Raw genomic sequence first — 22,375 nt, 5'->3', positions numbered from 1 at the left:
GCACTTTAAAGAAGAAATATTCTACTCCAGGGTGAATATATTTATTTAATTTCAAACAATAAAAGTTAAAACTCATCTTCATTTAACTCAGGTGACACCTGTTTAAAAAAAATGAATTTCTTATGGCTGAATTAGTATACTCTTGTTAATCCCTATGATTCCTCGTGGCAGCACAGTTTTATTTCTAATAAACACTGCCTTTTCTCCCCCATCTCCTCCACTTACTAAGATTCTCAAACCTTACATTTTAAGCAAGACTTCTTTCTTGTTGTTGTTGTTAATCCTCGCCCAAGGATATTTTTCCATTGATTTTCAGGGAGAGTGGGAGAGAGAGGGAAAGACAAAGAGAAACATCAATGTGAGAGAAACACATAGATAGGTTGCCTCCAGCACAAGTCCGACCAGGGCCGGGGCTGGGGAGGAGCCTGTAACCAAGGTATGTGCCCTTGACCAGAATTGAACCTGGGACCCTTTGGTCCTCAGGCCAACGCTCTATCCACTGAACCAACCCTGCTAGGGCTAGGCAAGACTTCTTTTGAACTTGGTCCTTCCTTAATGGGAAAGCCTTTCTCTAACTGCGGAGAACTTTGACACAAGATTGGCCTGCCTTAGGGGTTTTTAATGTGATGTGCCACGGCTGATGGCTTATGCAAGTGACTGTTAAGTCTATTGCTCACATCAATGTTCCCACTGGATATTTTTCTCATTCTTTGGGAATTTAAAAGAATAACAAATAACCAACAAATCATTAAAAACTATAACATGTTACCCAATTCTTGGGAATAAGCCAATGAGCCTAAAATCTGCTTAAGTGTCATAAATGTGAATCCCCAGCCTTTCAAGCTACCATTTTGTTTCAAATGCTCACCAATGAGAACTCTTATCTCTGCTGCACAGAAGAGACATCCATCTGGTAGCTGCCAACTGTGAGGCTCTGCCTCCTTAAACCCAACTCCATGTTTGCCCCTGAGATAGCAGAAGGTAGAGAGTGCCCTGTCAGAAAGATGACATGGATGCAAATGTAACCTGAAATCGATTTGAGGTTGGCACCAAATGTTCCATGTCAGTAGTATGTGGAATTTAGTACAGTCATAAGAACTTAATTCTATATTCTGTCAGAATTGGTGATGGGGTGTGAACTGAACTTAATATGTCACAAGCTATAGGAACAAATAAACAAAGCTGGGTGAGCAACTAAAGTGGTGAAACAAGAAGTGAAAGCTGAAACTGGTTTGGCTCAGTGGATAGAGTGTCGGTCTGTGGACTGAAAGGTCCCAGGTTTGATTCTCGTCAAGGGCATGTATATTGGTTGTGGGCACATCCCCGGTAGGGGGTGTACAGGAGGCAGCTGGTTGATGTTTCTGGCTCTCTATCCCTCTCCCTTCCTCTCTGTAAAAAATCAATAAAATATTTTTTTTTAAAGTGAAAAAAGAAAACTTTAATGTGAACTGAGAAAAAGTCATAAGAAGTCAATTTTTTTTTAAATGTGTTTGTTTTTCCTCAAAAATCAACTGTAAGTGATGTCCAGGGGAAGAAGTCAGAGAGAGCCAAATAATGATCTTAAAGTTTTGTTTTTGTTAGTGGGGTTTTGTTGTTACCATTTCCCCTAAAAAACAGAACGGTGAAATAAATTTTAGTATGCTACTATTAGTCTCATAATCTGTGGGATATAGTCCTTCTTGGACTCATTTCTGAAATAGAAATGAAGTATGAAATGAAACTGGCATTCACTGAATATTTAAATAGATATTTATTTAGCCACTTTTCTAGAGCTATGCATCCTATGAGAGTCTTTATAGTTATCAAAATGTTAACTAATTATATTTCACTGTATATATTTTTAAACATTATATTATAGTTGACAAACAGAGATATTTTGTATAATTTGGGCTACACAACAACTATAAATGTCACAGACAACTCAAGATTCTCTCAGATATACACATAAGCTTAATTATAAAATTCACAATGGAATATCTATATTTTTTACTTTATGATTTTATTTTTTATTTTTTTAATTCTTTATTGTTTAAAGTATTACATAAGTCTCCTTTTCCCCCCATTGACCTCTCCCCAGCCACCCCACTCCCTAACACATGCCCCCCATCCCCAGTCTGTGTCCATTTGTTATGCTCATATGCATGCATACAAGTCCTTTGGTTGATGTCTTACCCCCTCACCCTCCACCTTCCCTCATAGGTTGGACAGTCTGTTCAATGCTTCAGTAACGCTGGTTCTATTTTTGCTCATCAGTTTATGTTGTTCATTATATGGAATATATTTCTTAAAGCAGGTTTCATTTAATCCCTTTTTTCACATAATCATAGAAATCAAAAAATAAAATGATTACATTTGGGACAACTTAGTGTCAGATATCTTGTCAAAGATTTTTCTAAAATGATTGGGAGTCTCATCAATATAGTCTCTGCTACAACTATGCTCAGTTATAAGTCAGGATAAATAGTAAAATATCAAGCTCCTATGAATTTTCAAAAAAAATTTCAAAAAGCACAATCTGAGCTAAGAGTCAGCAGCAACATGATAAACATTTACTGCCTTGTATTACATATACTATATAATATAGTAATAATATATGTAAATACATATGCTATGTATATATAATCGTAGACATTTTCCAAAAGATGTTTATATTTGGTGAACTTTTATAAATGAAATCAATAAAACCTATATAGGTATACAAAATACATATTGTTCTAGACTTCAACTCGACTTTTTCATTTCATACTTCAAAAGAATGAAACTATTTCTGAGAAAGGAGCATCTGTGTCTTTTCACATATAACTTTTCTTGATTATTTCTAAGAAGGCAGACTAAACATGCAGTTCTGACATAATGCAGCATCCCATTTTGATTTCTGGTTAGCCCAGAAGCCTTCACCAGCTGAAAAAAAGTCTCTGAAAAGGGCAAAACTTTCTGACCTCGGGAGGTTCTGATAGGAAGAACTGAAGCAATGAACACCAAGAGTAGAGAAAACATTGGAATAAATTCCCCAAAGTTCTGTAACCACACTGATGTGGGCGCATGGAGAAAGGCATAAGTTCATTCTCAAAGAATCTCCCTGTTTTCACATTCTCTCCTTTCTCTCAAAGCTGATCTTGCAGATGATATAGTCCAGATGAATATCTGCTTAATAGGAATTCTTGTCCACAAATTGACACTGAGTGTGTCTCCACCATATTATCTAAAAGTAAGAGGGGGTGCATTCACCTTATTTTAAAATTTGGCTAATAATCAGATCTTTTTTAAAAAACAAAGCAAAATTTTGGGTCTCATAGGAACTGAATAAATAGTAGAGGTATGAACTTTAAAAAAATTAAGATGTGGTTCTTTATGACACTTTGGCTGCTTTTGATCTATTATTTTTCACCAATAAATTTAATTTCTCCAAATTTCCTGGAGTAAAGTTTCTAGAAAGGAAATTAAGGTGTTTCTATTCCAAAACTCTGTGTAGACAAGTGAGGTGTTTTTCATAACCAGGATGACCTCTTCAGGTTATATAGAGCATTTAAACATTGACACACTGGTCTTCAAAACTGTTTTTGTCATATGTTTATGAACTGAAATATAAGAAAACCATTACAAGGTTTGAGCTTGTATTAGTGCTCTATTGCTGTTATAAATTATAAAAAAAATTTAGTGCCTTAAAACAAAATTTTCATCTTATAGTTCCATAGTTCAGAAGTCCAATACAGGCCTAATCAAGCTAAAATCAAGGTGTTCACAGGGCCGTTGCTTTCCGAGGCTCTAGGGGAGAATCCAGTTCCTTGCCTTTTCCAGCTTGTAGAGTCTGCCAACATTCCTTGGCTCATGGTCCCTTCCTCTGTCTTCAAAGCCACAAATGGCAGGTGGAATCCTTTCACATAACATTTCTCTGACCCTTCTGCCTCGCCTTCCACTTTTACGGATTCATAGGAGACTGAGCCTGCCTGGATAATCGCAGGTAATCTATCTCAGAGTCAGCTGATGAGCAACTTTAATTTCATCTGCAATCTTAATTCTCTTTGTCATGTAAAGTAACATAATCACAGGATTAGGACATTGTCATTTTTGAGAAGCTATTAGTTTGCCTACCATGGAACTCTTCCAAAAAAAATGGCTCATGCTTCTTAGAAATTTGAAGAGTCCCCAATTTACATAATATTATTCTCTTAATGGACCCTAGGCGAATGATCACCAAGCCAAGGACAAACATTCACTGGCATTGCTCATTTTTATGAACTGGATGCTCACGCTGATGATCTCCTCTATGAGAAATTGTTGACAGATTCAGCTAAGTCTGCCCAGTTCTTTCATTACTCTTTCTGTTTCCCCCTATCATTTACAGATTTAAAAAGGAAAGTTAATTTTTCTTATAAACAAACTGTAGAAAAATATGAATAAATTTATCATTCCTAATGCGTGTGTTGTGTATATTAATCAGAGGACAAACTGAGGCCTAGAAATTGGAAGTTGGATGCGATGATACTGTGAGTAAGTCTTGTATCCTCACTGCTCCCAGCTGGGGTGATGTAATGACACCATGCCTCATATAGAGCAGTTTATTTAATGGATCACATCACCACCAAAAGCAGAGATTCCTTTACTGAGAACAGCATAAAGAAAGAAAGCACTATAATCGTGACAAAGTAAAAGTAATCTCAGAGAATAAATTGATGTCCAACTAAAAAATGAGTTTTTAGCCCTGGCCGATTTGATAGAGCATCGGCCTGCAGACCCAAGGGCCCCGACTTTGATTCTGGTCAAGGGCATGTACCTCAGTGGCAGGCTCATCCCCACCCTGGCCCTGGTTGGGGTGCATGGAGGAGGCAACCAATCGATGTGTTTCCCTCACATCAATATTTCTCTCTGTCTTTCCCTCTCTCTTCCACTCTGTCTAAAAATCAATGGAAGAATATCCTCAGGTGAGGACTTAAAAAAAAAAAAGAAGGAGAAGGAGGAAGAGGTGGAGGAGGAGGAGGAGGAGATGTGTTTTTATGTGTAATTGTTTTTATTGTCATTGAACTGTTTTGTTGTTTAAGCCTTGTGGTATCACCACTCATGGTGCTTTGCATGATTCTGGTGTTCAACATCCTGCCTGTTCATCCTCTCATTCAATTTTGTGTATTGAATAACAACTATATATCAGGAACCGAACCGTGCTAAATGCTAGAAGTGAAAATGACAAGGAAGATACACAAATACGTATGGCGGGAAACAAATAATGGGCATGTAAGGTGTTCTGACACAGGGGCGGTGAATTGTTATTGCCTGTTGTAGTCCACATTGAATTTTTCCATTGAGCAGCAGCATCTAAGGCACAAAAGAAGAGCATGATGTGATCAAATAATAGAGAGACATGTCATGTGCAGAAACAAGGCAAATTAGGGAGAGATAATGCTTTATAAAATAGGCTGGCGTCAGATTCCGAGGGGTCTTCTAAACTATGTTATCCAAATTGTGGGAGAAATGGCACTGGAGAGATTTAAAAAGAAGACACCAGCCCGGCTGGTGTGGTTCAGTGGTTGAGCGTCGACCCAGGAACCAAGAGAGTCTTGGTCCTATTCCCAGTCAGGGCATGTGCTGGGGTTGTGAACTCCATCTCTGCTAGGGGGCGTGCAGGAAGCTGCTGATCAATGACGTTTCTTTCTCATTGATGTTTCTGTCTCTCTATCCCTCTTCTTTTCTCTCTAAAAATCAATAAAAACATATTTTTTAAAATATATTTTATTGATTTTTCACAGAGAAAAAGGTAGAGGGATAGAGAGCTAGAAACATCAATGAGAGAGATACATTGACCAGCTGCCTCCTGCACACCCCCACCGGGGATGTGCCCGCAACCAATGTACATGCCCTTGACCGGAATCAAACCTGGGACCTTTCAGTCCGCAGACCGATGCTCTATCCACTGAGCCAAACCGGTTTCGGCAATAAAAACATATTTTTAAAAAGAGAGAGAGAGACCAAAAGGAACAATAGACCAGCCCTCTGCACTATTCGAAGGTAACCCACCAGGAAGGTGAAAAACAACAGGAAGCAAACAACAAACGTGATCTGGTTTTTTGCAAAAATATGTTCTAGAGATGATTGGCATTTGGATTAAGTAAGGTAGAGGAGGGAATAATACATTTGGGAGATATGTAAGAGGTGGAATTTTCAAAATTTTACTAAAGTAGATGGATTTGAGTGCGTTAAGTTCTTTCACCAAAAGTCTTAAAGGAAGCAAGTACCCCTGAGGTTTTACCCCAGTCAGATGAACGCTGTTCTATTTTCAAAAGTGACATTTTTCACTCAACTATTTTATATTTTCATTGGGACCATCGTCATCACCAATTCTTTGCATTTTCTAAGTACTTATATATCATCTGTTCCTAACCCTACCCCACATGGTGGGAATAACAGGAATCGCCCATTCCAGTTAATAAAGCACGCAAAGGGCTCCGCTTAAGGTCACGTTGCTGTTAAGTAATACAACCACGTCTAAAACGCACATTTTCTGTTACCCATTTCAGACTGTTGACATTTAATTTAATGTCACACATATTTTTTAAGCACACATTTTTTTTTTCATGAGTTCTTAGGAGTTTATGTAACCACCCCCAAGGAGAGACAATAACCAGTGGTTTAGCCAAGACTCAGATCTTTCTAACTCCAGAATCTGTTAGAGAATGGCAGGGGAAGCCTTCATGGAGATACCACCTTCGAAAGGGAGCTTAAAGAACGTCTATATAAGCAAAGAGTACTTTTCAAAAGACTTAACTAGTACAGTAAAATATGTTAAGCGTTCATAGACACATAAAATTGTTAAATATATTAGCGCACGTAAAGAATACAACTGTTTACCATGTGTGGTAAGTGGCAGTGAAAATCATCTATTAGATCATTCAGTGATTTCTGAAATACTCATTGTTTTTTAGAAATCACTGGTATTATTTTCTGTTGGGGCAGATGAATACACCCACACCCAGACCTGTTCATACCCAGGGAAGTCTGCCCAGGGGACATTTGTGCTTAAGTCCTCAAGGCCTCTGCAGCTAAAAGGTACCATCAGTTTGCAGGGCCCAAAAATGTGCTTGATTAAAAATGGCCAAGGAGTAATGGAGACCAAAGGATTCTCCTTCCTGTTCGCCCCAACCCCCAGCACAGCAGAGACAGATCTGCCAGTGTAAAAATTCTCGTGATTTCCCAAAATATTTTTAATTCCTAGTATTTTTAATCACCTCCTGACCACTTCCCCCTTTCCTAAAAATTCCCTAGAGATAAGGGAAGAGCTTATGTAAAATCAGGGATCACGCATATTCCTCCTTCTACTTTAATGTGTGGTCTTCAGGCACACGGGAAGATTATCCACTTTGCCCAGAAAATAAAATCCAAAAACATGGGTTATCAAAAACGACCCCTTTAAAACTTTTTAAAAAAAATGTATTTAGTTTTTTAATTTTCAAGATCATCTTATTTGATTCTTAAATACTCAATTGAGCAATAATTATTCATTTCCATGGAGATTGATCAAGCCAGGGTTCATTCCTTTAGGAATTATCACAATTTCTTTCAACTTCAGCTCCTTTGCTTCAGTCTTTTCTAGGACTTTCTCTCCCCATTAATTATATTACACATGCCATCTCTGCCCTTGCCACACCCTCTTAAATTAGAAGTTTCATCATAGTAACCAATGGCCCTTCATTTTGCTGGAATTCCACTGAAAGTAGAATTCAACAGATTACAACAAAAGCTACAGCCATTCAGAACTGGGAAATCGGGCTTCTGAGACTATAGTGCCACTTCAAAAGCCCCCAGTTGGGCCAAGGGAAGCCAGGGTCATATTTCATCATTTTAAAAGAGCTCCACCAGGTAAAGCATCATTTACTCCTGCTATAAAAGGGAGTTTAAGGAAGAAAAGGTTATTTGACATCATTAAACTTTTTACAGTCATCCAAAAATCCCCTCATCTCCTCTTCCATTCCTGCTTTCTGTCCCTTTCCCTGACCACCTCTTATTTTCCAGTCTCAGGAACATTTTATTAGGCCACTGTTTTCACCTCAGTGAAACTTGTAGAGCCTTCAAATCCCCCAAACTGCTCTAGAATTACAATTTCTTCTAAAAATAAGAGAAAAGAGCAGAATTACCTCTCTCTTGCAACCTGGACTTTCTAAGCTCTCTTCTTGAAGCAATCTTAGAACAATCTATTCATTCATCTTTGATTTGGTCCCAAAGATGACCTTCTACAACATGACAGGTCAAAATTATTTCCCTGAGACCATGATGAAGTCATGTGGAGTGGGCTGTAGCCACGTGAAGCTGATATTGGAACAGAAGTGGCTATTTGGCTGAGGACTCCATAATAATAATGGGAGTCATTAAGACAAGTTGTTTGAAATACTGTATAATCACAGCATGCTTACATATGTGAGAATAACAACCAAAGCATCTCTCTCTATGCCTGACCTTCCCCAACTCTTCCTCAAATAGAATGACAGGTATGAAATAACAAAAAGAGAGCATTATTTATTGTTTCATTTAATTTCTTCAACAAATATTTATTGGGTAGCTAGTATATACAGGGTCTTGCCAAAGAGAAAGGCAAAACTACCACATTCTTTGTGGGTGTTTTTCTTTCTTTTTTTAAGATATATTTTTATTGAGTTTATTTACTTCAGAGAGGAAGGGAGAGAGAGAAAGAGAGAGAGAAACATTGATAATGAGAGAGAATCATTGATCGGCTGCCTTCTACACGCCCCACACTGGGGATTGAACCCGAAACCTGGGCATATGCCCTGACCAGAAATCAAATCATGACCTCCTGGTTCATAGGTCGATGCTCAACCACTGAGTCACATGGGCCGAGCCATAGCAATGATATCAGTGCTGATCAGGTATGTGGATTTCATAAGATTCTGAGGTTCTCTGTGCACAAAATGAATCAGTAACCTACTATTAGAAGCCCCAATCTTATCTACCCACTCCACCCAAAAATAACCTGTCCTATGAATTGTATTTTCTCTTTTAATATTTTTAAAGGAAATGAAAATTAATTTTGAGATTCTATAAAGACAAGTTTATCATATATGAAGTTATTACTACATTGCTCTTCCTAATATTATAAAAAATAAGAACATAGTTTAATATCGCCTGACAATTTGCAAAAGGGCCTGGATATAAATGAAAATTCAGTAGATAATATATTACGATATACTTAAGGACCCGATCAAAACTATGGAAGGAAATTAACTAGTTAGCAAAGAAAGAGGAGGCAAATTGAGGTTCTAATGAGAATGTCAGTTGGGAAAATCCACCTATAAAAGGTTGGTTGAGTGACCAAAAAATAAAAGTAATTCTTTGATTTCTTCTCCATTAATCAGATGCTTATTAGAGGATCATGTTCTATTTACCCCACAACATTTTGAAAGTTTTCAAGGAACAAAAATAGAGAAGCTGCATGTCTTAACATATGGAAAAAAATGTTTGATAAGAAAAAGTTAAACATCATATAATCTAGCAAAATCTCTTTAAGGGATCAAATTTCTGAAGGACTAGTAAATACATTGAATATCCTTTCATACATATTGAAAATTCAATTGGAAAACAGGCTTTTGGTCTTTGAATTGACGTTTTTCAATCCATCAGGAAAATAGAACATTTCCATCTGTGGTGGGAAGGGACCTATAAATAAATATGTTCATAAATATTTATATAGACATACACAAACATACATACACATTTGTTGCACATGTGTCTATTCTCCCAACTCTCCTCCACAATAACCCACACCAATACAATAATAAAGGAAGCACAGTAAAAAACTATAAAATGAGAAACTGAAATATTACTAATCTTGCTTAATTATAGGGTTGATATTTCTAGATTATTAAACTTTCAACTGCCAAAAAAATTTAAAGTAATTAGCCCTGACTGGTTTGGCTCAGTGGATAGAGCATTGGCCTGCGGACTGAAGGGTCCCAGGTTCGATTCCAGTCAAGGGCATATGCCTTGGTTGAAGGCACATCCCCAGTAAGGGGTGTGCAGGAGGCCGCTGATTGATGTTTCTCTCTCATCAGTGTTTCTAACTCTCTATCCCTCTCCCTTCCTCTCTGTAAAAATCAATAAAATATATTAAAGAAAGAGAAAATACTATTTAAAAATTTTTTTAAGTAATTAGTTGTGTTCCATTCAAGTATTTGTAACCACTATTGATGAAGCACTATAATTACAAGGAGCTATCTTGCTGGTTATGAAAATGCATGTGGAAAGTATTTCTAACTAAGAACAGATATTTACAGCAACAAATAGGGAGAAAAAGTATTTTAAAGTTTGCATTAACTTCCATATGGCCTTATTTATATTATGAATGAAACTTATTTTTTACAAATTATAATATAGTAGAGGTTAAGTGAGGTTTTTCCTATTTTTTCCAAACTAGTTAAAAAATCAATAGTTTGAGATAGAGTTTGTAACAAAAACAAAAGATAACACTGAAACAAATTGAAAACAATTGAGAATGTAATAAAGGTGCATAAAAAATATTAGCTTCACATAGGCAACCAATAAATAGCTGAAAATATTAAATTATAGCTATAAAAAAGTGTGTGGCATCTTTACTAAAAATATCATGGTGTCGTGCACACTAAGTAAGAGACTTAGAATTTGTTTTTTTCCCTGTGATGTAATTCCTGATTAGAGTTACATTCCTTCCCCACCCCCCTCCACAGAATAGTAAAAAAACTTCAAAGAAGAGTGGGCTATGGTAGAATAAGAATTAGACAGCAGAGGCAACTAGTGTATAAAATGATGAAAGAGATCAGAATAATATCAACATTTCTTGTATAATCAATCACTGCACATGTGTCAGCAAGTATGAGGCCACCCCTCCCTTGTCAATATAACCAAGTAGACAATTTGGGTAAGGAAGGAAGTATAGCGCCGTCAAACATGGCTATCAACACTTCTTTTTCTGTCTCAGAAGAACAAAATTCTGAGACAAGTGCTGGGAGCAAACGGAAATTTATCCAAATGAAAATCAAATGATAAATGCCAAGAGAATATTCTTTCTTTGGAATTCTTTCAGTTCTTCAAGTTAACCAGCTGGAATGAATTTTCAAGTAGCATTCTGTTCAGCCTTTTGAAATGAAGGACTTTCCTGTTAATTGGAAAGCTATATTTCATCAAAGATGAAGACAGTGCTTTTGGCTTAGTGAGTCTCTTTCTCTTGGAAAAAAAAAGGGGGAGGGGAATGGGGAGTCATTTGGTGGATGTGTACCATAAACAGATTCCAGAACATGCATTTCAAATATGAGAGACTGACTGTGAGCCTACATATCTAACTAAAGAAAAAAAAGGGGGAAATGTAAATACTGGTGTTATTCTAAGCTCTGCATTAAAAAAAAAAAAAAAAAAACTACCACTGTGCTCTCTACTGAAAGGAAAATGTAAGGAAGGAAAAAAAACAATATTATTAACTTTCAGAATCAAATATTGATACAAGTGAGGTTTTGGGGTTTTCTAAGGTAAATGAATTTGGTAAGTTAACAAATTTAAGCATTCTTTATTGTGTTACTTTAACATGTGCTATTGGGGCTGAGGTGATGATTGTCAACTCAGGTTTAGAGTCAGAAAGTAAAAATTCACCTGGAAACAAATATTTTTTAAGACTCAGATTTTCAAAGCAATCTATACTTTAGGCAATACTTTCAATTTATTTGATGATTAGTGATAGAGTAAATAAAGTTGTTACATTTAATTTTAAATTGACACAAAATTAGGCAAACTAATTAATCACAAAGAATGTAAAAAGTTTTTTAAATAATTATAATGAAATATTAAACATAGTTTTTTCAGACTTCTTAAAGAAATCACTGACAATTGTGTATTCTGCTTTAAAATAATTACATAGAAAAACCTATCCGTGATGCTACTTACATACTTTAAGTTTGCCAATATATGTATGATAGGATTTTTCAAAGATGTTATTTCACTGTTTTGTTTTTAAATATTTATATTACTGAAATAGATTTTTAAAGGATGGTATAAAAGAAATATTTGACATAAACACTTCATCTATTCACACATATATCTCCACCTTGAGATATAAGGTAGCAGCCAGCATGAATCAGGGGTAGGCAGTGAGGAAGGGACAAGGTAGAGTGCAAGTTCCAAAACAGATAAACACATCATTTCAGTTTTGATATCGTCATTAATGCTTTGAGAAGACTGGGCTAAACGCAAAATTTCAGGGAGAACACTTGACAGGCAGGCTCCAGTGGTTTTTCAAACAGATGAGCCAGCCACACAACCGTCCAAAATGAAGATAAGCAGTATCGCATAAGTTTCCTTATTAGAAGTTCATAAACTGTATATGACACAATCAAAATACAGTCATGTCTTCTTAAGGATTAATTATAAATACAGTTATTTCTTATACCGCTGTTATAATGTTATAATTATATTTCATTATTATATTTCATTATAATTAATATTTCAATAATAATCATTTTACAAACTAGTCATGAATATTATGGCAAGAGTAATGAACAAAATTTGATTGAATTCAAGAGATGAAATTCATCAGCACACCCTTTGACAGCAATTAAAAATCAGAATATTTACATGCTTATCCAATAGATACAATTGCCTAAGACCAAAGATCTAGTTCAAAACATATTATACGAACATGCTTAGATCCAGAAATTTTCAACATGTGTGTGATTTGGTTTCTGAGAGTTTTGTAATCTAGCCTAGTGTGGTGGATGGAATTTCATAGTCAAGTTAAGAGATTTTGCACTGAAATCTGAAACACTGAAATGGCTAATTGCAAATGGACTTTTCATCAAAAGGTGGTTGATTCAAGAGAAGTACAATAAGTCTACATAAAGGAATACTAAGCTTTTTTAAAAATATTTTTTATTGATTTCAGAGAGGAAGGGAGAGGAAGAGGGAGATAGAAACATCCATGATGAGAGAGAATCATTGATCGGCTGCCTCCTGCCCACCCCACACTGGGGATCAAGCTTGCAACCCGGGCATGTGCCCTGACCAGGAATTGAACTGTGACCTCCTGATTCATAGGTTGACATTCAACTACTGAGCCATGCCGGCCAGGCTAAACTTTTTTTTCATAGCACATTGTAGCAGAGTTGACAGCTACTTTTTTTAAACAGCAGTAACTAAGAATACTGAACTTAAAATAGTTATGTAATACAAATTGTAATGTAAGTATTTTAAAATATTATAAAATGAAATACAGAATAACCTTTGCTTTTATAATGAGTACATTGTAAATATTGCAAATAGTAAAAAATTTCTGGGTTCTTTTCCTCTTTGCACTTTTAAGTATCATTTTATTACGAATTTCCAAAAGGAAGGCATTCTAGTATGCAATATTCAATATCTTTAACAGTTTCTTTCAAACTCTAAAGTCATTTTGAACGCAAGGAGTCCAGGCTAGCTTTCTGGGCAACAGGAGCAATGAGGTGCAATTGAGTTCCCTGGGATGATAAGGCTGTGTGTGGAAACTTCTATTAAGACATCTGACTTGAGTCTTTAGTGTGGAGTGATATTATTGAAACAACCGAAGGAAAAAAAATCTATAAAGGCCTATTGACATAATCGATTTATAAGGGAAATATTCTATTGGGCAAAAACAGTTCATTATGCTAATCCAGATTATGGAAATATAGATTTTTTTAATGTGATTATTGATATTTCGGATGTTTACTATAAAATGAATCGATAGGACTGCACTCAAACCTCAGAGGAATCTTACATTTTAAATTCGTACAGTTTTTCTTTCTCCTTTTTTGTCTTAAGTGTAACAAAATATAAAAATCTCTGATAATTTTATTAGGATTTCAAAGTGTAATGGTGCTAGTTTAAATATAAAATAAAGTTTCTAAATGAGATTATACCAAATAAATAATTTCAAATTACATGTATATTGTATCTTATCTCTACATGCTTGGGGGAGGGTGAAAAATACAGAAAAATAAATATACTTGTGGCAAAAAAAAAAAAGAGAGTAGAGAATGAGGTAACTGAATGGTGTTGACACAAAACACCATTAGACTCTGATGAGTGACCTGCTGCTCAGAAAATTCAAATTTCAAGAGGGTCAATATGTTCTTAACCTTAATTTTTATAAAACGCATCTATTTAATAGGTTCACACCTGGACACTTTTTTCCCCAGTGGCTTAAGTGTGAAATAAAACAAGGATGCCATGTCACACTGTGCTCTACGGAGACATAATGTGGAAGCAAAGGAGTACGGGGGTTCAGAGCCCTCATTTTCCTCATCTGTTAAAGGGGTTTATAATAGAGATTGTAGACACAGTGCTCTTGCTTAGAAATATGCCTGATACACATAAGTATTCATTAAATTTTTGTTATCATTACTCCTCCTATTTTTAAAAGCAGATCTCCAAGTCACCGAAGCTTGATTAAATTGCAGCAGGTTAGTAACTGGAAGTTTTTGGAGCAAAGAAAATAGAATCATATATAACCTTGTGTAGGAAAAGGTTAGGGTGAGAGCAAGCAATAAAGAAGGCATTTTAGGTTCATGTGTCAAATATCGGGGGCCAATAAATAGTGTGGGCCGTGGTGAGTGGAGTGCAGGGGCACTGGGAAGAGAAGTGTGAGGCTGCGGAAGTGGATGTCACCGTGCACGTTAAGAAGCTTGGCTTTATCCTTTCACTTCGTAAAGTTTACTCTCATTGTCTTACATCAGGACAGTCTTATTTCAGGATTCCCAAAAGGATGTGACACAAATAGAACGCAGCTCTTAAACTGGCTCTTTTCGATTGGTGGCAGAATACTATTTCCATCTTAATATGTTTCAATGATCAGAACTAACTTTGCAAAAATGGGGTGAAGGGAATTTTCCCAAATGAAGACCATCTAGTGGAGTGTGTAATGATGTGTCAAATTATTTCTCTGTGAATAACTAATCAGAAACATCTTGGAAGTTAAATACAAATGCCATTGAGTTAATTCATGTATTAAAATTATGGAGTAGATAATTCAGGTAGCTTTACATTTCAATTTAGAGAAATTAAGTGCCCATTTTAAAGTTATCTATTACTTAATTTTCTACCACACTGTTATAAATTTCTAGGTTAAAATAGTAGCCAGGAAATAAGTATTTCTATTTTATTAAAAGAAACACGCAAACGAAAGACAAAAGATTTGAATGCCTTTCTCAAATCAATTCCATGTGGTAATAATGTAGCTGAGAAGGAATTAGCCTTGCTGGCTTTCAGTTATCTTCTTCACCATTGTCAAGCTCTTCTGTTTATATATAAACCACCGTTCAAATGCCTTTAAGTATATATCGATCTACACAATAGGTCGTATTTGCTGCAGTACTTATAATGTAACAATTCCCCTGCCTTTGCAAATTAACTAAAAAGAACAAAAGTTGGACTTTCCATTCTCTATACATAAAAATCCAGTGCAACTCTACATTAAAAAACCATCACATTAACTGCATTTTCACACCATGTGTGCCTTTTTGAAGTGTATAAAGCCATGGGTGTTCAACAATTTTATTCCATACCCAATAAAGAGAAAAGACCTAGCAGAAATTTTAAATTTGAATGTGATAATTATTTAATTGGGTTGAGTGGTAAGTTCAGTGATATTTAGTTCTCAGAATAGAGTGTGGGATACATTTTTAGCTTCTTGAGAAAAAATAGGTTTGTCTTGGAACTGGAGCTACTTAAAGCTCAATGGCTCCCCTTAGTGGTGTCTTTTAAGAATTTCACTAAGCGGTAGCTTTTCTAAAGACCTACGCACAACACAGATGTTTCTAAATATCCAGAAAATCATGCGCTGATATTTACATTTTAAGTAATTTTCAATAAATCAACTCTATTTGTGATTATATGTAAGTAACCTTTTTATTCATAACCTTGTTACATTTAAAATTGTAGTTGAGCATTTTCTATGGTTTCCATTTTCATTTGGAACTTAAATATGTAGCGTAACATAAAACTTAGGAAAAATAACTCATCATTTTCTTCTCTCTTTGTTCCCTTTACATCTTTATGCTTTCTAGTTCATATTTCTATTTGAACAGTTTTTTTTAAAAAACAATTAGCAACTAATTTTTATTTTGTACCTAGGTATCTATATCAAATGTACCTAATCAGAAAACCTGACTTATAAATTAGTAGCAACATGTCTGGCTGGCGTGGCTGAATGGTTGAGTGTTGACCTATGAACCAGGAGGCCCCGGTTCAATTCCCAGGGTAGGGCATGCAGGAGGCAGCCAATCAATGATTCTCTCTCATCATTGAAGTTTCTATCTCCCTCTCCTTTCCTCTCTGAAATCAATAAAAATATATTTTAAAATATTACTAGCAACAGTAAGCCAAACATATTTGCTATCCACTGGGAAAATATATAAGAACTTAAATGAGAAATTATATGATGTGAAATAAATTTTGAGAGTATATGTTTAAGGAAATTGGATCTTCTGTTGATCTCCAGCTATGGTTCTTAAATGTGCTGCACATCAGAATAGAATGGGGGTGAACTTGTCATTAACTACAGGTTCCTGGGCCCATCATTAGAACTACTGAATCATAATCTTCAAGGGTGAGGCCTAAAACTCTGTGTTTTTAAAAGTCATCTATACTTGGAAACCTGGTCTGCAAAAGGCCCGAGGAAGTGCTTACATAATGACTCTATTTTTGTATTAATGAAACATTAATTTCGGAATCCCCAAAATCACAATCACCTACTCAATGATGTGGTACTGATTTGCAACAAAATCTTAAATAATATGTGGCTATATGGTCTGAATACCAGTCACTGCCTATACTCCTGTATGGATTCTTACTACTTACAGAAGTGTTTATGAAATAGGAAATCAAGTTTATCTGGAAACAACTGGTTGGCCTTTCTAAACTAGTCACAGAAACACTGGAACTCTGCCCTGCTCTCAAATTCTGATACTTACCCTTCTCCAGTTTTCAGTACCACTGGTCCTCAGGACAAACACCCAATATGGCAATCAAGTCCTGTATATCGTTCCAGTTTCCTGGGTAATATCCTATATATAAACCATGATCAAACCAAGGAAGACTACTTCCAGTTTTCCAGATTCACCATGTCCTTGCATGCCTTCATGCCGTTGACACTGCCCCACATACCTTCTTCCCTCATCATCCTGGGAAACTCTCACTCATTCTTTAAGGCTCTGCTCAAACATCACCCCATCTGGGGAGTCTTTCTCCATCTCCATTGGCAGAGTTCAATGCTCTCCTTTCTGTGCTCCCAAAAGGATCTTGTGCATACCTCTATTTCAGTATTAGCTTGTGACTTCTCATTATTGTGTCTGTCTCCATATCTCTCTCGTATCTCCAGGTTTTAGCACAATTTTTAGCATGGAGTCGAGGTGTAATTCATGTTTGTGGAATGAGTTAATGACATTAGCTTTCACTTCTCCTGTGATTAATGTGTGCCGGGCATCTTGTGTAATCCTTACAAAGTTTAACAAATATTAATGATTATCTACATTTTAAATATCAGGCAATTAATTCTGAGAGGTATCAACAATGTGAGTGCCAAAAGCCACACAACAGGTAGTGGCAGACCTAGAATTTGAACACCATGTTGTTCTGACTCTAAAGACAGTGGTCTACAACATGACCCCACAGTGCTTCCCTGTTGGAGCTCAACTTGTACTTGATTACTAATGGAAGTTTCCCTTTTGATGGTTTCTACCCAAACACCACTCTTTTAGCTGGAACATTAAGGGAAAATGAACATTCTTTGAATCATAAGAACGATCTACAGCCCAATTCTGGGTCACGTGTGCATGTACACACACACACACACACACACACACACACACACACACACATAATCAATGAATGAAAATACAAAAACATACATGTAAGATTGTAATAACTGGAATGCTTAGTTTGCAAAATTACCAAAAATATACATATATATAAATAACTATTGACCACATCAATGAAAAGTCACCAGAAGAGAAAAAGGAGGCCTCTCTAATGAAAACCGTGCAAAATTTCCCAAATTGCACATGATTTTTAATGGACTACAGCCACTCTTCTGCATTTCTATTTTATTTCTTGGACAAGAGGAAAATATACTATTTATGCAAAAGGGTAGTTAGCGTTTCCAACCACGAACACATGGCCTGTAAAAAATAATAATCCCATTTTCTATTGTGCAATAGCTCTCTGTTGGGCAACAACAATGTACAATGTGCTAGTTTCCTGTTGCTTTACTAGAGCCTCCCCTTTCACTCACCGCCCAGACTAAATAGCTATTCCTTGGATTATAAAACTATAATACAAGCTACTTCCAAAAATGTTTCTGCCTGTCTTAAGAAATAATCCTATCAGTTTGCTAATAAGCAGAAATGCACTGTAAGTTGAGTACGTTGTCACAAATGGCTAAAAAACATATAAATCAATCTGTGACCAGGAAAAAAACAACATATTACTTATGTGTTCAAAACATTATGGTTGGGGTCACAGCTGTAAGATGTTGGATCATCATCAAGAGAACAATGTCAAACACTGAACTTTTGGATGATTTCCATAAAAAGTAACATTTTGTTTGGGGTCAGTAGTTTTCATGAAACTTTGGAATGATTTTCACTGACAATTTTTTTAGAGTTTAACTTGAACACCTCCAAAATGCTCCTCAAAATGGAAATATTATGTAATTTAACCTCTGTGGCCATGTCCTTCTGAAAACCAAGCACATACCATGAAAACAAGCATTTCATTCTTTCAATTGGTGAGGCTTTATGAAAATTAAAATATGCTACATATTCAGTAAGGTAAATTTACTCTTCAGTTTTCTCTGTTTAATACCAAGTGCAAGTCAACACTTCCAATGTGTAGTATCTAAAGCCAGTATGGGGGGAAAAAAAAAAAAAAAAAAAACAAGACAAAACAAAACATGGATTTCTTCCACAGAATCTTATCAATCCAGACGTATTCTTTTAAGCGCAAAGAAGAATGGAATTGGTACATCAGGCCTCATAGTCAACTCCAATAATTTTTGTTCATCTTTACATATCCAAAACAATTTGATATTTGCTTTACAGTGGTCTGAATTCCCATTTTCGTTAACTGTCCTTTTACAGTCCAGAATTTGGAGGTGTGTTATGTTGAGCCTAACAAGGCAGGTTTTCATAAAGTAACTGGAAGCTTTTGTAAATATAGTCTCAGACAAAGCTAGTTGTGGCATAAAATCATTAATCCAAGGAGACTGTATTGGCCAAGTACACATATGCACTATTAATAATATTGCTCCCTGGGATTCTGAAACCAGAGCTCAAGGAAAGGAAAGCCAAACCACTGAATTCAATATTTGCAGCCTATTTCAGGACATGAAAATATTTTGGTTCTCTCATGCAAATAATTTCCCCAAAATACCTTTGTCCAAAGCAGCTTTTTGTAGACAGAGACTAATATCAAATTTTACATGGCTTAGTAGATGGGAACATGAGTTATCAGAATTTGTTCTACATCAAGGAATAGTTGGTTCCTAATTTTCATTTATGATGATATTGAATTAGTAATTTCTCATTGGGATTTATGTATTAATGGATGCTCCTAAAATCATGCTCTCAGAAATTATTTTACATTGTTGATTGAATATGTAAAATGTCTACATAGTAGTAAAACATCGCGTTAATTCACTATTTGGAAATAAATAAAGACAATCTACCCTATTTGATGCCAGGCTCATGCACTTTAATTATATTATTCTCTTCTAAAATCTCCAGCCATTCTCCAATGCCAACAGAAAGAAATTCAGTTCTTTACCCAGGCTCCAGTCTACCTCACTATATGCCTTTCCACATAAAAACCTTTAAAGTCATGTTGATTCCACTTTGTGAAATGCCTCATAGTGTGAACCTGACTTAAATCTTTGCCTCAAACCCAGCTTAATGTCAGAGACCTCCTTGGAAGCCAATATATATACAATAATTATCGGCTCATTTGATTGAATGATACACAATGTCCCTGCCCTTGCAGTTTATACTATAGGGTTATTGGTGTTATAGTCACCACTGCCCCTGGAAATTAAGATCAACATACAAATATTCATATTAAAGTATGTAAAGTTATCTTGATATTCTTCATGAACTATTTTTTGCATATTTTTATATATAAATTAGTTCTAGTAGATGGCATGCAGATATATTGACACATTGCAAATATGTAAATGCTACTTGAAAAAATTTGAATATAAAATAGTGCCTTAATAAGAGCCAGATAATATATACTCACTGATAAATTTCTTATGTGGCAAGAAATCTTCAAAACTTTCTATTAAATATCCGTAAATAACTATCAAGTAAAATATTACCAAACTTATAACAATAAGACCCTCTAGTGTTCAGAACTGTTATCTACTAATTGCTTCATTATATTTTGTATGTGTTTCATGTTTATATTGCTTGAAATATAATATGGACTTAAGAAAGAGTAGTTGAGTGAATGACTTAAATAGTAGATATTTGGTATCTATGAGTATAGTATGCAACCCAAGAGAAAATTAACTCATTTTAAAAAACTTAGGATAACCAAATAGAACATGATTGAATGTATTTTTTAAAGGCGTATCCTTTCATTTCAGGAAAAAAAGGAAGGGAGAGGAAAAGAAAAAAACTTAATAAAGAAGAAAATAAGGATGCAGTGCCTGATAACAAAGGTCTGGAACCCAGCAGAGAAACCCCAGAACAACGAGAAAGTAAACAGCAGCAGAAGAAGCGAAAGGTCCAAGATAAACAACAGAAATCGGTATCTGTCAGCACTGTGCATTAGAGGGTCCCATGAGATTGTTGTAGACTCGTGATGCTGCTATCTCAACCAGATGCCCAGGACAGGTGCTCTAGCCATTAGGATCACAAACGGACAATGTGTCAGTTACTGCTCGGTCCAAACAACATTCCAAATAGTTGTTTTATCTTCATACAAGCATAATTAACAACAACAGAGCCCAAAGTTCAAAGAAGGGATGCTTTTGAATGGTTATCTTACGTGCTTCTGTGCATTTTTAAGAGACAAGAACGTTTGTACATAATTATCAATAGGCTATAAGTTCTAACAACCTAACGAAGACATCTGGAGAAGCAACATCTTTTCCCTATTAAAAAATATTTTTTCAATGTTTTATTTTAAGAAGCAAAAGATAGTTCTACAAATTCAAAGATACAGTATCCCTTCAAAATAAATAAGAGATCAGGAGAGAGACACACCTTTCAAAGGACAGTATTGTTTGTCCAGGAGATCTAGAGAGTGCTCCAATGCTAGGGCCTGGCATTTGGACTCCTAAGAACTATCACCACGGAAACAACTGTTTTAAGATCAGTTCTATTCCCCGCGTCCTGTCCTGCAAGAAGCATGAGAGTGCACCTAGAGTTAAATATACTGCCTGGGACTGGAGAAAAGCAAACTGTGGAAGAAACCATCGAGTTGGAGATGACTTTCGTGCTTTCCAAAACTGTGAAGGGTTGTGATTCCCCGAAACAGGCCTCCAGTCTATGTCAGCACTGTGTGGTTCAGCCTCTGCTACCCCTTGGGTTATATAAGTCTGTAAACATGTACCTGTAACTTACTTCCAAAAGCAAAGTCATACTTATTAGAAGATTCTGATTCATAGAACACAAAAACTAGAGCAAGGAGAATATAACATGTTTGCAAAGTTATGTGTTTTCTTTCTCAATGAGGGAGAAGCACGTTTATTACCTGCTTAATGGTCCACCTGAACTAAAAAGGATACTACTTTCTAACAAGGTGTATCTAGTAGGGGGGAAAGCCACCACAATAAATATATTTGTTGATAGTTTTTAAAGTTTGGTTCATTTTGTTTTATTGGAAACTTGTTTCTCTCACAGTCTCATGGATTAGAAAAGATAATTCTACATCCTATGTAAGTCAGAACGTACTACATTTCTATTGCTTTTTTTTTTTTTAATCCATCTTTGGACATGAGCCAATGGAGATTTATTTAGAGGGTATTAGGAGATCGCTTCTCGGCCTTTTGGCTAAGATCAAGTGTAGAGGGTATTAGGAGATACTTATTCAATTTATTTTCTTATTTTAATCAACAAAATTCTGGTTATAGATGTAAAGGCCTTCCTAAATTATCGCACTACTTTATTGCTTAGAAATTAGCATCTTTTCTTGTATGTTGGTTTTTCCTACATCGTGAACATCTGACTTTTACTTCTCCATATTTTCTCAGTCTGTGGACCTCTTTTGGGGATTGAAGTCACCTTAGCTGAAGGCCTCACAGGGGATACAGCCAGCCTAGGGCCGGAAGAGGCACCTCAGTGTGCAGCACAGAATCTCATGACCCGCCTTACCCTTCCTGTTGTAATGGAAGGAGGCACAG

General features: G+C 35.8%; 1 protein-coding gene and 1 pseudogene across 1 annotated transcript in view; both read left to right on the top strand.

Moving 5' to 3' along the window:
* Nucleotides 1-21,794, top strand: part of RSPO3 (R-spondin 3) — an 83,382-nt gene extending 61,588 nt beyond the window's left edge. The window contains exon 5 of the mRNA XM_008138563.3: nucleotides 20,615-21,794. Within this exon, the coding sequence (XP_008136785.2) occupies nucleotides 20,615-20,802 (188 nt within the window). The 3' untranslated portion in view covers nucleotides 20,803-21,794. The remainder of the gene's footprint in view (nucleotides 1-20,614) is intronic.
* Nucleotides 21,795-22,005: 211 nt separating this feature from the next.
* On the top strand, nucleotides 22,006-22,158 carry LOC129150661 (U2 spliceosomal RNA; annotated as a pseudogene).
* Nucleotides 22,159-22,375: the final 217 nt, after the last annotated feature.

This window comes from Eptesicus fuscus, chromosome 10 (assembly GCF_027574615.1).
Source record: "Eptesicus fuscus isolate TK198812 chromosome 10, DD_ASM_mEF_20220401, whole genome shotgun sequence".
In the NCBI taxonomy this organism is placed as follows: Eukaryota; Metazoa; Chordata; class Mammalia; order Chiroptera; family Vespertilionidae; genus Eptesicus; species Eptesicus fuscus.
Note: the sequence above shows the minus strand (reverse complement) of the source record. Positions and strands in the feature narration are given on the sequence as shown.